This window comes from Euprymna scolopes, chromosome 5 (assembly GCF_053919585.1).
Source record: "Euprymna scolopes isolate OS-2025 chromosome 5, ASM5391958v1, whole genome shotgun sequence".
NCBI classification, from domain to species: domain Eukaryota; kingdom Metazoa; phylum Mollusca; class Cephalopoda; order Sepiida; family Sepiolidae; genus Euprymna; species Euprymna scolopes.
In genome coordinates this window covers 27638007-27653855 of record NC_136486.1, presented here as the reverse complement: position 1 = coordinate 27653855, position 15849 = coordinate 27638007, and the positions used below count along the sequence as shown (strand labels likewise).

The 15849-nt window shown below is 31.7% G+C and overlaps 1 protein-coding gene and 1 pseudogene across 9 annotated transcripts in view; both read left to right on the top strand.

Annotated features, from left to right (window-relative positions):
• The window catches only part of LOC145276755 (endophilin-A3-like), a 557457-nt gene that overhangs the window by 526095 nt on the left and 15513 nt on the right, over positions 1-15849 (top strand). For all 9 annotated transcript variants that reach the window (XM_080127997.1, XM_080127994.1, XM_080127991.1 and 6 more), the window contains 2 exons: positions 4360-4460; positions 12094-12197. In XM_080127997.1, the coding sequence (XP_079984123.1) occupies positions 4360-4460; positions 12094-12197 (205 nt within the window). The remainder of the gene's footprint in view (positions 1-4359; positions 4461-12093; positions 12198-15849) is intronic.
• On the top strand, positions 2335-2507 carry LOC145277169 (U2 spliceosomal RNA; annotated as a pseudogene).

Below are 15849 nucleotides of genomic sequence, written 5' to 3'. Positions count from 1 at the left end.
CATACGGTTTTGTATAATTTTATTTTAATCACTATAAAAAGATGTAACAGTGGTTTAAAACTGTTCAACTTGTGAAACTAATTTGGCTTGAAATGACTATTCTTTTATTTTATATACACTAGCTGTCTCTTTACTTGACGATGCCCGGGAGTATTTATACTTTCATTTATGAATGGTCTTTCATTTTAAGCTATGCCTTATTTTCATTTATTATCTACCAAAGTGGCATACACCCTAAACAGGCTGAACCAGCTTCTTCCAAAGAAGAAAGTCTTATAGGAATATCAAATTCATAGGTGGTCCCCAGTCGCATGTATATCCCCGTCAGGTTATTGTAGTTCTGGCAGGGAGGTGTCAGTACCCTCATACACACAGTGCCTGGTATTCTCAAATGGTCACCCATCTGGCACTGACCAGGCTCAATGTTGCTTAACTTCAGTAATCTAATGAGAACTGATGTGTCAACATGATTATTGCCAATATATTAGTAGTGATCGCATGCGTACATTTGAAGATGATTTTGTTAAATTTATAATAACTATCAGATCTACCTAGCGTTGCCCGGTATTAAATGTAACGTTAAATTCCTTGGGGGGGGGATGAAGTAAAAACAAAAAAAAAACTGAGACATGTACATACAAGTATTATGTTTTTCTAAACAGTTCACTTCTTGTAAGTAAAAAAAAAACAGTCAAACTGAGACCAAAACCTAAAGACAGCGAGTTAAGTACGATAACCATTAGACCAGCTTGCCACGTTCTTTAAGAAGTGTTTTCAAACCTACTTATGCTTAACATAAGAAATCTATCATGTGAACGATTCGCACATGCGCAATCATAAAACAGTTGACAAACAGATAAAAATCTGATGACCCTCCCACGTACTAATTTTTCAATTTTGACCCCCCTTAACAGCCCCTTTTTTTCCAGATGAAAACTGATTTAAACGTTTCCCACATGTCTGGATACCCTATATACCAAATTTCAAGTCTAGATAAAAAAAAATTGAGTATATAGGTTGATAGTTGTCACTTTTATATATAGATAAGATGCTACGCACCAGAATATAAGTCCTAGGTACACTGTGTAATTCTAACACTGCCTTTATTTTATAAATATATAGCTGCATCTCCCCTATGTTGCTCCAAGAGTGTTTTTATTAAAAAAAATGTTTCTTTTTAGGAAGTATATTATTTTTGTTCGTTTTTTTTACAAATAATTAGCTGTCGAAATTACAAAATTATTATAGTATTGTTTGATCATAAAATTAAAAATTGAATAAACAATATCTTTGAATGTAATTCAATTGTAATAATGAAGTTGCAAATAAATTTAGCTATTTATATTTTTATTATAGATATATTTATTCACTTATTTAATTTAGTTTATTTTTCTTTTTTCATTTCGATACAAGTGCATCTTAACTCAATGAGTATGTGAGACGCAGACGTTGAGCTTTTGAATGCCACGTGAGCTACTGAGCTGTTGACTGATTGAGGCAGGAGACGCTAAAATTGTTAAACGTCCAATTTTCAGCCAGTTAAATGTCATTCAGATAATGGGCCTCAGATCAGTGAGGGGGGGGGGCCGATATATAAAAATAAACATTGAGAGGTAGGCCCCGAAACAGTGCATATTCTCTCCTGATGACCCAACATTATCTGGACCAGAATAGGTTACCCCACAAAAAAAAAAATTAATTATATACAAGTCTACAGACAGAGGTAGGCTCCCAAATAGTGCATATTCTCTCCTGATTACCTGATATTATCTGGAAACCATTGCATGTTTCTGCTACTGTTCCGGTAGCAAATATTATTCAATATTATTCTGAAGTTGTAAATAAATCTAGTAGATAGTAATTTTTAGTTGTGTGCAAGCGACTCTATAAGGCACTCCGTCTGTCGGTCTGTCCGTAACACTTTTGTGCTTGGCCTTTTTGGTTAAGATCAAAGGTCTGTTGTTAATAGATGCTGTTCTTAACTTTTTAAGCTTTTCTTGGTCTTTTGGCCAAGATCAAAGTGTATTATCTGTTCCGGCAGATACTGCGAGCAAAGACCATATGTTGGGCGACCCCACATATAAGACCTTGGTCAATGTAGCGGAAACCCTTCTTACCAATCATCACTATCCAGCTCCCCTACTCTCCGGGAAGCTGGTTCTCATTTTCCCCTTCACTCTTCGCATTAAAAAACGGCCTTGTGTCTAATTTGCTCAGTGGGGAAGCAATAAATACCAACTACTCCCCGGGGAGTTGGTCCCCATTTCCCCTTCACTCCTCACATTAAAAATCAGCCTTGTGCCTAATTTGCTCGGTGGGGGAGCAAAGAAATACAGCTTTTCTTGGCCTTTTGGCCAAGATCAAAGTGTAGTATCTGTTCTTCAGATGCTGCAAGCTATGACTAGCTAGGACTAGCTATGACTAGCAAAGACCAGATGTGGGGGCAACCCCACATGCTTGACCTTTAACCAGCTCCCATTTCCCTCCTCTTGGGAGCTGGTCCCCTTTTTCCCTTCCCCCTCCCTTCACTCCTCACATTAAAAATTGGCCTTGTGCCTAATTTGCTCGGTGGGGGAGCAAATAAATACCATCTGTTCTTACTACATGCTGTACTTATTGTGGTATAAAATGGGGGATCACTTTTCTGTATTAATTTGATTTAAAATGATCATCCACTTTACAACCAGTTAGTCTCAAAGCCATTCAAGTCATTCTCCAGATCATTCAAGTTGTTTTTGAAGGATTCCAGTTATTTTTTAAGCATTCAAGTCATTCTTAAGGTCATTCAATTCATCCTTAAGTTCATTAAAGTCATTCTTAGTCTTTTTATTTATTTACATCATTTCAGCCCATTTTTCGGTCATTTTAGTTTATCTTAAAGAATTTCATGTCAATCCTACATGATAAAAATATGCAAAACATGGTCAAAAAACAATGACCGCATAATAAAACATAGTTTAAAAAAAAACAAAAAAAACTGAGCAAAGATAAATTACTTTTTTGTCAATTTTGAGAAGTCGTCCAATACATCACAGCATGTAAAACAGATGTTGGATCAAATAGATTTGAAGCACCCTAAAATGGACAATAACCAACAGGACACATTTTGTCTTAATATTGTTTTCTTTTTTTTTTTTAAGTTGAATTGTGAAAAAATAAAATAATAAACAGCATATTTAAGAAAAAAAAACAGTTTTATTTATGAAAAGGTTTGCTTTGGGTTAGTAGATGTAGAACAGTTGAAGTAACAGGGTTAGTTCACAGGGGAAGGCCAAGGGAAACATGGGAGGAAGTGAGAAAGGTGGATTTAAGAAAAGGAGAGATAAAGATCTGTTCAGAGATTGGTTAGTTTTAGAATTCAACTTATAAAAGCCGTTCAACACATACCAACATGTAAGCCAAACTTTGAACCCAATAAAATGCTGATTGTCGATGAACCTGAAGAAAACCAGGATACATTGATTGAAATGTAGTTGAAAAGTAATTAGCAAAGATAATTTGAATTTAAAAAAAAAAAATGCGAACTATTAAACTATTTGATATCAAAATGTAAATATATTAAATAATGATTCTGGGTTGAGGTGGGGGGGGGCATTTGTTCTGAAAATTTTTATTTTTGCTTGTAAAAAATAGGCATATTTGTTCTTCAATAGAAATCTTTCTAGATATTCTTTTTATAAAACTTTGTACAAAAAATATGATTTTCATCCATTTCATCTACAATGATTGAAGATATTTTCGTGTTTCATAATTAAATAAGCATTCTTTATAAGGGAAAGGAGGGTTGGGGTTCAGTTTTAATATTTTTGCTACACGCACCTATTTCAGGTTTGTCTAAGAAATTTTCATAAAGTGATAGATGAAATCGCTTCTGCAAAACATGGACAAAAAAAGATGATCACATAACAAAATATAGCTGTTAAAAAACAAAAAAAAAACTGATCATAGTTTTTTTCGTGCACCTTAGAATGGGCAATGCATCTTGTCTGCAATGATTGGGGCTATTTTCATGATTAAATAAGCCTTCTTTATAAGGAGAGGGCAGGGTCAATCTTAGTATTTTTGCCGGTTTTCTCTTAGACATATTTAAAATTTATTGCTTGTTGGGCCAAATATAAGAAAAATGCATCCATTCAATTTGTGTGTTTAGTAACGAAAATATTTCAAACTTAAGCGTGACAGACAGACAAATCCTCTAATTGAATTGCGTGGTTGCAGCTAAAAGTCATCTATTTTATTTATATTATTATTATTATTATTATTATTGAAAATTTGAATTTACTCCAGTCTTATGATCCTTTGCATTCCAAACTATTTTTTGTGTATTTGTTTTTTATATTTGTTTTTTTATTGTTTAAGGTTCCGGGATTGCTGATGAAGAACTCAAAATGGCAGAAGAAAAGTTTGAAGAAACAAAGGCAATAACAGAAACTGCCATGTATAACTTACTGGAAAACGATGTGAGTTTCTTTCTTTTTCTTTTTTCTTCTCTTTCATTCTCTCCTTTTCTTTTTCCTTTCATTTTCTTTTTTTTTTTCTTTCATTTTTTTTTTTTACTGATAATTTTTTTTTTAATTGGAAATGGCTCTAAATACCAACGGTAGATGGTTTTTAGCTAGACAATATGATAAACATTATACAAGACAGAGCAACAGACAACACAATGAACAAAGTAAATAAAAAGATTTCAATGAACTGCATATGTTACGTTGTTGCTCTATAATAAAGGGCTGTGTGTTTGATGTGTCATCTCTAATAATGGATTAGAAGAGATGACGTGTTATATTATATATTTATGTTGTATCATAAAGGGAATCGTGTGTGAGTGACATGTATTTTCAGAACCTACCTCTGCTTCTTCGATGTTGGACCATCTGGAAATTTCTCGTCCTGGAGGGAGACTTGATACCTGTTTTTGGATGAAGATTCAATCACTCCGACAAGGAATTAGTTCTATAGTTTTTATTTCACTTTCTCCAGATGTCCTGCAGAAGGTGGAAGTGAAATCGGCCTGTGTGGGTTCTTCTTCTACACACGTCAGCGTTTGTCCCCCCCCCCAGTGAAGAGGAGGAGACAACGGGAAGCCGTCCGTTGTCTTCTGAGTCCAAATCAAATCTCAATGATTCAGCTAACCTGATCACATGACTCACACGCAATCAAATCAGCTGATCAACGTGTCTACACTATAACTCACCTCTTCCCCTCTCTCTCTCTTTCTATTCCTTAACACATATTCAACCATGAAAATTCCTGAACTACATTGAAGAGTGCTAACGCTCAGCAAAACCTTTGGGTTCTTCATTATTAGTGAGATTTAAAAATTGAAATAGTGAATTTTGAGTGAAACCAATGGTATCTACTGAATTGTTATGTCACAGTAATGAACATATCCAAAAATTTAAAAAAAAAAACGATCAGGTAGAAAATTATTAATGCAGAGTTTTCAGAGGCAATTAGCAAGAATTGAGATTTGCCAAAAAAAAAAAAAAAACGAAAAAAAATGGAGAGTTTGAATCATAACAAAAGGAAGGTAAATCTTTTCTGAAAACTGAAAGTCTTTGGTCAATTATTTTTGCTAAATTGTCTTTGAAAAACTGTTTTTATTAATTTATACCTTATCGTTTTTCATAATTTTTGGATATTTTCATTACTATGACATGACAATTGAGTAGATACCATTGATTTCACTTGAAATTCAATACTTCAAATTTCGCTACAATAAATGAAGAAAAACCAACCTTTGTATTTTGAGTGAAACAAGTATTACAAAGGTTTATTTTTCATATTAATTTCTTTTATAGAATATAATCTTTCACTAAACTTAATATTACTTTTTTTTACATTATTCATTTATTAAACATAAATACGATTGTTTCATAAACAAAGAAAACTAGTAATTGTGCATAAAACGGGAGCCTAACTTTCATACACACCAATAGGCGGCGTCCGCGGCTGAGGTATGAAAGCACAAAATGGATACAATATTTCCGCTACTTCAAAATGGACATAATATATAAAAATACGTAAACTTTTATCAAACTATTTAGATATTTTAAACTTTTTAAAAAATATTTTTTATCGCATATCTTATTCAATAACTATGTTTATTTAAGTTAATGTTATGTATTTTGTCATGTGAAATATTCACATTTTTAAAACTGTTGAACTATTTTCTGTTGCACATTTACCTTTTTGAAACTAAAACTGAAAAAAATGTGAAACATTAAATGTTTTTTTTAGTGTTCATATAAATAATTATATTTTTAAAATATCTAAATAGTTTGACAAAATACATAACATTAACTTAAATAAACATAGTTATTGGATAAGATATGCAATAAAAAAATTTTTTTTAAAAATTGATTGTATTCATTTAGATGTAGTGGATGTATTGTATCCATTTTGTGCTTTCATACCTGAACTGACAGATGCAGACGACGCCTATCGGCGCATATGAAAGTTAGGCTCCTTTTTTATATGGTTGAAGGGAAAGTATTGAACAAAAAAGGAGGTAAGAAAGGAAGACAGGTGAAAGGAAGTTTTCTGGTAAATGTGCACTTGCCAGAAAACTTCCTTCTACCTTCTTACCTCCCTTTTTGCTCAACACTTTTCCTTCAACGATACTAATTTAAACAAAGTGTGAAAAAACAATAAATAAATGAGTGAACAATAAAAAAGACCAGCAAAGAAGATTAGAATAGATTAATTTGAAAAATACAATTCTATAGAAAAAATTGTTTTTAATAAAAAAAAAGTAGAAAAAGGACTTTAACATTTTAGTTAGCTATGCAGATATAATTTTTAATGCTCCCAACTGTACAGAAAAACTTTAAGCGTCCATAAAAATTAAGAAATAAATTACACGTCCAAGTCCAATATCCATAACAGTCTCTACAGTATAATAAAAAAGCAATGTATATTCGTTTATGTATGTGTGTATATATTAGGGATGGGATGATTCCAGTATTTTTACCGATTCCGTATTAAATCCCCAATTCCGATACAATCACCAATTTTTTTCTAAATAGTTAACTATAAAGTTATTTTTCACGATAACTGTAAAAACACATGTTAAATGTGCAGATATTTTCTTAAACGTAAGGATACACTTGTGAGAGATAATCTATCGATTTTAGTTTTACTAATAGTTTAAAATCAACAGATATTCACTATTTTAGTATTAATGTCAGCAATAGAATATTTTTCTTTAAAAATAAAAGTCAATTAAAAGAATTGTTGTTGACATCAGAAAATAGACACAAATTTTTCCGATACCAATACCCCAGAAATTTCCAATTTGTCCGATTCTGATTAATCAACCCAACACTAATATATATATACTAGCAAGCTACTCAGCGTTGGCCGATTGTAAAATATGCATAAATATTATATTTTAATTCATACAGAAACTGAGACATGTGCATGGGAATGTTTTTTTTTTCTAAACAGTTCACTTCTGGTAAATAAAAAAAGAAGAAAATACTCAAGCTGAGATTGAAACCAAAGCCTAAAGACAGTGAGTTAAATACAATAACCATTGGGCTAGCTCCACACGATCTTTAAAAAGTGTTTTCAAACCTACTTATTTTTAACATGATGAATTTGTCATGTGAACCATTCACGCATGTTCATTCGTGAAACAGTTAGCAAACAGATAAAAATCTGACGCCCCCCCCACTTACCAATTTTTCAAGTTTGACCCTGTTTTCCATATGAAAACCAATTAAAAAGTTATCCACATACCTGAATATCTTATAAACCAAATTTCATTAAATTAAAAATTTGTTGAGTATATAGGTTAAGAAGTATCCTCACTTTTATAGGTATATATATATATATATATATATATATATATATATATATATATATATATATATATATATATATATATATATATGTGTGTGTGTGTGGGTGGGTGTTTATTTATACAAACATTTTTAGCTACATATGTGTATACATGTTTTTGCAATACCTCTTTTCAGAAATCCCACATTATTAGGCTAAAGAAAATAACATTTTTTTTTTAATAGATATGAGAGAACCTGATACAAGAGAAACTCAGATATAAGAGAGATTTTCTTTGGTCCCAAATAAGAGCCTGTGTTAATGTATATAAGTTAAACCCGATATAAGAGAAACTCCAGATAGAAGAGATTTTTCTCTGGTCCCATTGCCCCTGATATAAGAGAGTTTGTGGTTATGGTACATAAAAGGAGAAAGGAACTTTTAAACACACCGAAAGTTGACATACGCGTCTCTCAATTTAGGTATGGAAGCACAGAATGGATACAATTTTCAATTATATTTTATGTTGTTTTTTTTTCTGCCCCTTATAATAAAAATGCTTTTATCAATTGTTTTTTTTTTAATTGCATGTCTTTTTAAATAACTATGTTTAATTAAGTTAAAAAAAAACAAAAAAAAACATAAAATATAATTGAAAATTGTATCCATTCTGTGCTTCCATACCTGGTGTGTTTAAAAGTTAGGGTCTCCTTTTATGCACCATTACCAAATTCGTTTTGAGTGACAGTGCGATGTCATAAATCAGTCAGAGGTGAATTAGAGAGAGTGAAGTTCAATGACTTAATCTTGACCAGTCTAGAGACACGGTGTGTCCAGTCTATGTCTGTAAGAGACACCCTCTACCTTATGATTTTGCATGTTATTGCATTTATCTGGACAGCACTTACATTTTACCCACTGTTCTGTTGAGTTATGTCCTTTTCCAAGACTCCAACAATTAATGCGATTGAAAGGAAATATCTGTGAATGCTATTTCAGCAGGCATTCACCATTGATCTTCAGAGTATTTAACAACAGGAAACTATGGCATTTTTGCTAAAGTTGACCACGTTTTCGTAATTCACTAAATAGGGCTTAACTTCAACTGCAGAACAAAATCCATTTCAAGTATTTATTCGAATTGAGATAAGATCCTTCCCCTACTCTAATGTATATTTCTATAATGAGATGTTTTCTTTTCTTTCCCTCTGCTTTCTATGTCAATTTAGGCTCTTTTTTTTGAAACTTTCCAGATTGAGACATTATCTTATATCTGTTAACTTCACCAATTCAGACGTTATTTTGTTTCCTTTTACTTTAGTTGAAGTTTTCAGAAATTAAACGGCCCCTTCCTGGGGCCTTACACTGGATTTCTTTATGAGATACATAGATATTCGAATGTTCCTTTTATGTTCTCCATTATATATTAAACAATTAGCAAAGAAGTTGAGAACGTAATTTTCCTCCCCTCAATCGACCATTTAAATATGTTATAGTATATCTTTCTTGTGGGTCTTACTGGCTTCCAGGACAAAAATTTATCTCGTCTGGGGGAGTATCAAGATTCGTGTTGTCACTTGAGGTAACATCAGTTGGATAAAGGGCACTATTTCTTGTAAAAGCCAGTCAAGATTGGCCATAACAAGGATATTTTATTTGTGCTGCGAATTCTATGTGATTTTGAATATTTGTTCAGGGTTTACTTCTAGAGAAAAGTATCCTCATGCCAGGTTGTCCTGACGAAACCCTGTAGAAAAAGACCTTAGATACTCAAGAATAGTGTCTAGTAGGCATTCAAGTTCATACCAATATAAACACTGATGATTTTTTGATTTTTTTCATCGTTTTTGATGGAAAAACTACTTTCAAATTAAGTAATTTTTGAGGCGATCTGTGCAGAAATTTGTGTGTATTTAAAAATGAGAAAAAAAAAAATGCAATATTATTTTTAAATATTATAGACTTTATAAATAGTTTTAAAATAAAGTACTTCTTAACTTAATTCATTCAGAAAAATTATTTTAATTTTAAATGAAACTAATAACACAACAGAAAAAAAGACAGGAACAAATTACACAAGAAAACGGAAATAACAGGATCACCGACAGCACAAACGAGAGGTTATGAGAAATAATCAGCAGCATGTCAATGTGGAATTTGAACTGAACCTTTTATTCGTTTGTGAGGGTAGATTGTTCTCATTCTACCAACCATACTATATTTCTCTGTGTCTATTCCACTTTTTCTCAGAAACTACTGGTCAGATCTGGTTGAAATTTTGTATGGACTTTTGTTATGATAAGGTATCACGAACTAAGTATTATGGTATCTGTTTGATGTTAAATAAGGATTATTCATCACAATACCACATTTACTCTAGAAGTTTTCTAGGAAATACTCAACCGATCTGGCTGAAATTTTGTATGAACTTTTTTTATAAGATGCAGCAACTAAGTATTATGGTATTTGTTTGATATATATTTACGGATTAAAAATGAACATAAATTCAATCATATTCAACAATCAATTTGGATAAAGCGTTCATTTTAAATCAATGGGCTATTACTTTTGCTCATTTTTATCAGGTTAAAAAGTCTAGTTAATTTATCTTATTCTTTATTATTGTCTGTGGTAAGGATAAATCAATAGTCAAATGACTGTTGCAATAATGCAAAATAATTTAAAACAATGATTAAAAATGATGGAAATCTGAGGAGAGTTGTTGTCACTCAGACTCCAAGCGTACACCATGTGTTATGATGAATAATCAATCATCGATAATGACACATGAGTAAATCGAAAAAAAATAATCTATAAAAATAAAGAGAATTTTATTTTTTAGTTATGTAAAAAGAATGTCTTGTATGCCACAGTTTATAATTTTCAAATATAATCAAAGTAGAATAAAAAGTGATAATAGTTGTGACCCTATGGGTCACAGGTACATCTAGTATACACACATATATATATAAAATTTTTGTGACAAATGCTACATTTTCATCTACATTAATTCATGTTATTGAGTCATTAATTTTTTGTGATTTACAAAATGTATATATTGCAATTATGAGGGAAAGACAAGTTTAGATATTCGTGGTTAAAAAGAAAAAAAAAACAGAAAACATGATTAGCCTCCAAGAAATTCTATTGTACATTTATCATACGTAGGTTTAGTTTATAGTGTTTCCCTGTTTTTTTTTGTTTTTCTCCCTGTTAGCACACTTATATTTTAAACATATATTTTCCCTCTTGGGCACATCTTGCTTTTTAAAAATAAAATAAATTCCTCAATCCAGCTCTAGAAGAATGAGGGCGAAACCAGTCAGCTGGCCTCCTGTTTTTTTTTTTTTTTTTTCTGTTAATCATGAATATCAAAACTTGTCTTTCCCTTATTATTTACAAATGTCATTCAACTTAAAACAAAGTTTATGCATTTTTTAGACATATCTTTTGTCTTAGATCTAAATTCGTAATTTTTAACTGCGTCTTTGCCAACAGGATCTTGTTTTATATTTTGAATAGTGATGGAACGATTCTTGCCTAAATTCCAGTTCAATTACTCGTACTGATTCTTTTAAAATTTTTAATTATTTAGTTTATAGAATCTTTTTTTTTTTTTTTTTCTCAGATTACTGTAATAAAACAGTTTCACAAATGTAAAAATACACTGTGGAGAGTAAATTTAAAAAAGAAGTTAAAAAAAAAACGAGACTTAAGATAGTCAACAGATTGATTTTTTTTAAATATGTCGTTTTAAGCAAAAAAAAAAAGTACTTAATTATCATGTCGAAAATAGTAATATATCCAAAAATTATGAAAATTCATTGAGTAGAACAACTGCTATTGTGTTTTAGTAAAAATAAATTTTAAAAAGTCTATCGCTATGGTCTTGAAAAAAATCCTCCATTACAGTGTCAAAAAGGTAAATAAATATGTCCCTTGTATTTGCAATCTTCAAATATTTACATCTAGGAAAAATGCATTTTCCCCAATTTTCCGTAAAAATTACTTTTCACTATAAATAATTTTTTACTCAATGAATTTTTGGATATATTTTGACATGACAAGTAAGTACTGTTTCTGCTTAAAATGACATATTTAAAAATAATCGATCTGTCAATTCTTTCTTAACAAACACCAAAAAAAAACAAAAAACAATCGTTTTTGGCATTGAAGAATAGGCACCATTTTTTTCACTCTCCAAAAGGCTCTGATTTTTCTGATAAATCGTCCCATCACTCATTTTGAATATATAATTTTTTTGTTTTTTAGGAATTAATTTTGACTACTTTAATCTTCTTTCAACAGGTTGAACAGATTACCCAGTTACAGGCTTTCATTGAGGCAATAACTAATTACCATCGGGAATCTACTACTATTCTGGAACATCTTTGTGAAACTCTGGAATATAAGTACGACAAAATTCTTTTTTATTACTTGACTCCTTTTTTTTCTTTTTTTTTTTTGTAACCATTAATAATGTCTTATGCATTTTTTCTGTGTTTGTTTGATGAGAAGTTAGAAACAATGCAATTTACTCTTAAATTCTTACATCATCGGATTCAGTGTGGATCTAAGATGATTAATATTCGTGTGTTACTGGTCAACAGGGATCAGATTCATAACTGGAACAGGAGTGAATGCAAGAAGAAAAAAATTTTCAATTGTTCTAAACATTTTATTTAGGTCAAATTTGCTGATGAGAAAAAGTAGATGAGATTTCTTTTTATGTTTTGGTGGCAATGTTTATGATGAATAATTAAAAAAAAAAAGGAAATTTTTTTTTATTATTTAAAAAGTCGTCTGGTAAATATTTGTACTTCTTTCTGTTTTTTTTTATATTGAACTAGTGTGAGGGATAGATAGTTGATAGGTTAGTTTCTTAGGCATGTTTAACTGTAGTTAACAGAAACAAAAAAAAAAAAAAAATTACAAAAACAAACAATACATAAATGGTACCAAAGGCAGCAAAAGTTATTTTTCGGTTTGCCTGGATCCTTTGTATTTTTAAATATTTTTGACATCCCAAAAATTAATTTTTTTTTCTGACTTTTGAATTTTGCAGACAAGATGGCTAACAATGACACGAGAGTCACATTTTTTTGTTGGCTTTTTTTCAATCTGTTTATAAGTTTCTTATTTTGCTTTTATTGGGGATGGAGCATTTTATTAAATATCATTCACCCACGATTTCAGTCACTCCAACTAAGAGGTATTTTTAAGATTCTCCCCATTCTTTTGGGTGCAATTGTATTTCTCTTGCACTTGGTTCACCAGGTATATTTGCCAAGTAGTTTTTGAAATTCTTTTTCATAAGTCCGGTTACTCCTATAATTATTGGAATAATGGAGATCTTAAGATTCCAGTTTCTTTTTCATGTCATACATAAGTCCTTGGTATTTTGTTATTTTCCCCTTCGCAGCTCTGTTAAGACCAGCATCATTAGGGACACTGACTTCAATTAGGGTTGCTACTTCTTGTCCGATATTATTATATCAGGTTTAACAGCTTAGTTTTCTATGGTACGTAACTGTAGGAATTGCATCGTCATAGTTGATGGTGAATGACTTATTTCCGACTGTTCTTTCTGGTAAACGTTCTCGCAACTTTATGCTGAATTGGATATTCAGCTTTTTCCAGATTTTCCAGTAAAGATATTTACCCACTCCAGTGTGTCACATTGTATAATAGCCGTCCCTCTGCAGCAGAATCACAGTTAATAAATGTCATCAATTATGTGAAAATGTAATGTTTAAGCAAACATTACATTTTTTTTTTTTACACAGTGATCACCACTTATCAAGGCCCGGAAGCCACTCAGGGATAAGGGTTATTGCAAGTTAGTGTGGAGATTTGATGAAGTGTTTACTTAAGGGGGTGGTTCATTAGGAATTTGTTAACATTGGACTTGAAGACATCCAAGTTGTAGTCCAGAGGGAAGCAGGCAGACGGAACAGAGTTCCACAGGCGTGCAGTTCTAAGAAAGAAGCTTTGTTCATGGAATCCGCGTTTTGATTTAGGCACAGATATAGAGTGGGGGAAATTTTTCACAGTGGATTCAGCTAGACGGGTGTTTTTCGTGAAAGATTGGCGAGGGGGGACCAGAGATTGGAGTTCAGACAAGCACCTGCCATGGAAATAACGATAAAACAAGGATAGGCTCACAACGTCTCTTCTGTGGGAGAGAGGTTGCAGGGTAGAGAAAAGGGCATCCCCCACTAAGCCACGAAGTCTATTTTGTACTCTGTCAAGGCAGGATAGGCTGTTTTTAGCAGCTCCTGCCCAGATATGGCAACAGTACTCCATCCTTGGACGTACTTGGCTTTTATATAGATAGAGAATTGCATCAGTAGTGAGATATCTTCTGAAGCGGTAGAAGGATCCCACCATCTTTCCAGCGACCTTGGCAACAGACTTTTTGTTATCGACTTTTTGAGCGATTATTGAAACTCTGTTGCCTAATGTCAGCCATGTTATTTTTTTTTTTTTGTAACACAAAAGAATTATCTAGGTGGGTAGAACTTATCTTGCCTTTGGTAATATTTAAAGGGAGATTATGTTCACAGAGATAATGGAGGAGGTTGGTGAGTATATGGAGGGAAAGGGCAAAAAGATAAAGGCTAGAATTGTAGAACAAAATGTGTGGTCAAATAATATAAAGGAATAATAGTAAAAATAGAACGAGAAATATAATCAAATATAAAATTGAATAGATTGAAATACAGGTTTACCAAATATAAAGTAAAAAAGGTATTTTATATATATATATATATATATATATATATATATATATAGTACAAAACTTTATTGAAATTCGGTAATCTCCAAAAATACCGTTAGGGCTTACAACATGGCCGCCAGAAAAACTGCGAATAAAATATATAAAACTCGTAATTTCTGTTTTTAAAGTGGGTTGTCAATTTTCTTTATGAAATATACTTCCAAAATAAACTATTACAGTCGTTTAAAACATAATAGAAGTATTATTTTTTATTTTTTAAAAACAATGTTTACAAAATGTCTACGAACGTGCGTAGACATTTTGTAAACATTGTTTTTAAAAAATAATACTTCTATTATGTTTTAAACGACTGTAATAGTTTATTTTGGAAGTATATTTCATAAAGAAAATTGACAACCCACTTTAAAAACAGAAATTACGAGTTTTATATATTTTATTCGCAGTTTTTTGTTGACTCTTCTGGCGGCCATGTTGTAAGCCCTAACGGTATTTTTGGAGATTACCTGAAATTCAAAGACTTACATTATTTATTTTTTTGTAACGTGAGGATGGAATTTCTTTTCCCCAAACGAAAACACCAGGTTTATCATGTACAAAATTAACTTTTTGGTGGTAACATCAAATGGAAATAACTTCTGACGAGTTGATGAGAATAGGAGACTTTTATGAACACATAAAACTGCCATCCCATTAATGAAACAGCTGTAATGAAGAAATCCAAGATGAAATAAACAAAAGTTACCAAAAAAAAAATGTAAGTCTTTGAATTTCAACAAAGTTTTGTACTATATATGCTCTGCACCTATAAAGTAGATACATTGAGCTTCACTCGAAATTAAGTGATTTCAGTTTTTCTCATAAGTCTCCACCCGTTAAACGAAAACGGTATACACTGAAATTAACAATATTTCAAAAATAATCATTTATAAAATATATATATATATAGCCCCTTTTTGGATATGTTAACTAATTATATATACCTAAATTCATCCTGGTGCTACCAGATCAGGCTGTCTACTGACTTCCTGAGATGAAACGCACCTACATAGATGTCTTTGTTTTTTTATTCCCTTTTGCAAAACTTAGTCATGTTCTGCGAAAACAAAAACAAAAACAACATTCTCCTCCCCTTCCCCTCCCTCGTTTTCTTTTTCCTTCACCTCCTCACCCTTCCTTTTTTTTTTTTTTTTTTTTTTTTTTTTTTGCCTAGTTGGTAGGGCGATAGAACATACCAACTGCCCCCCTGCAGAGGGTAAAAATCCTTCAATGGGACCACCAGTTGACCGTTGGTGGCAACCCGTAATGCATTAAGAACGGGATCC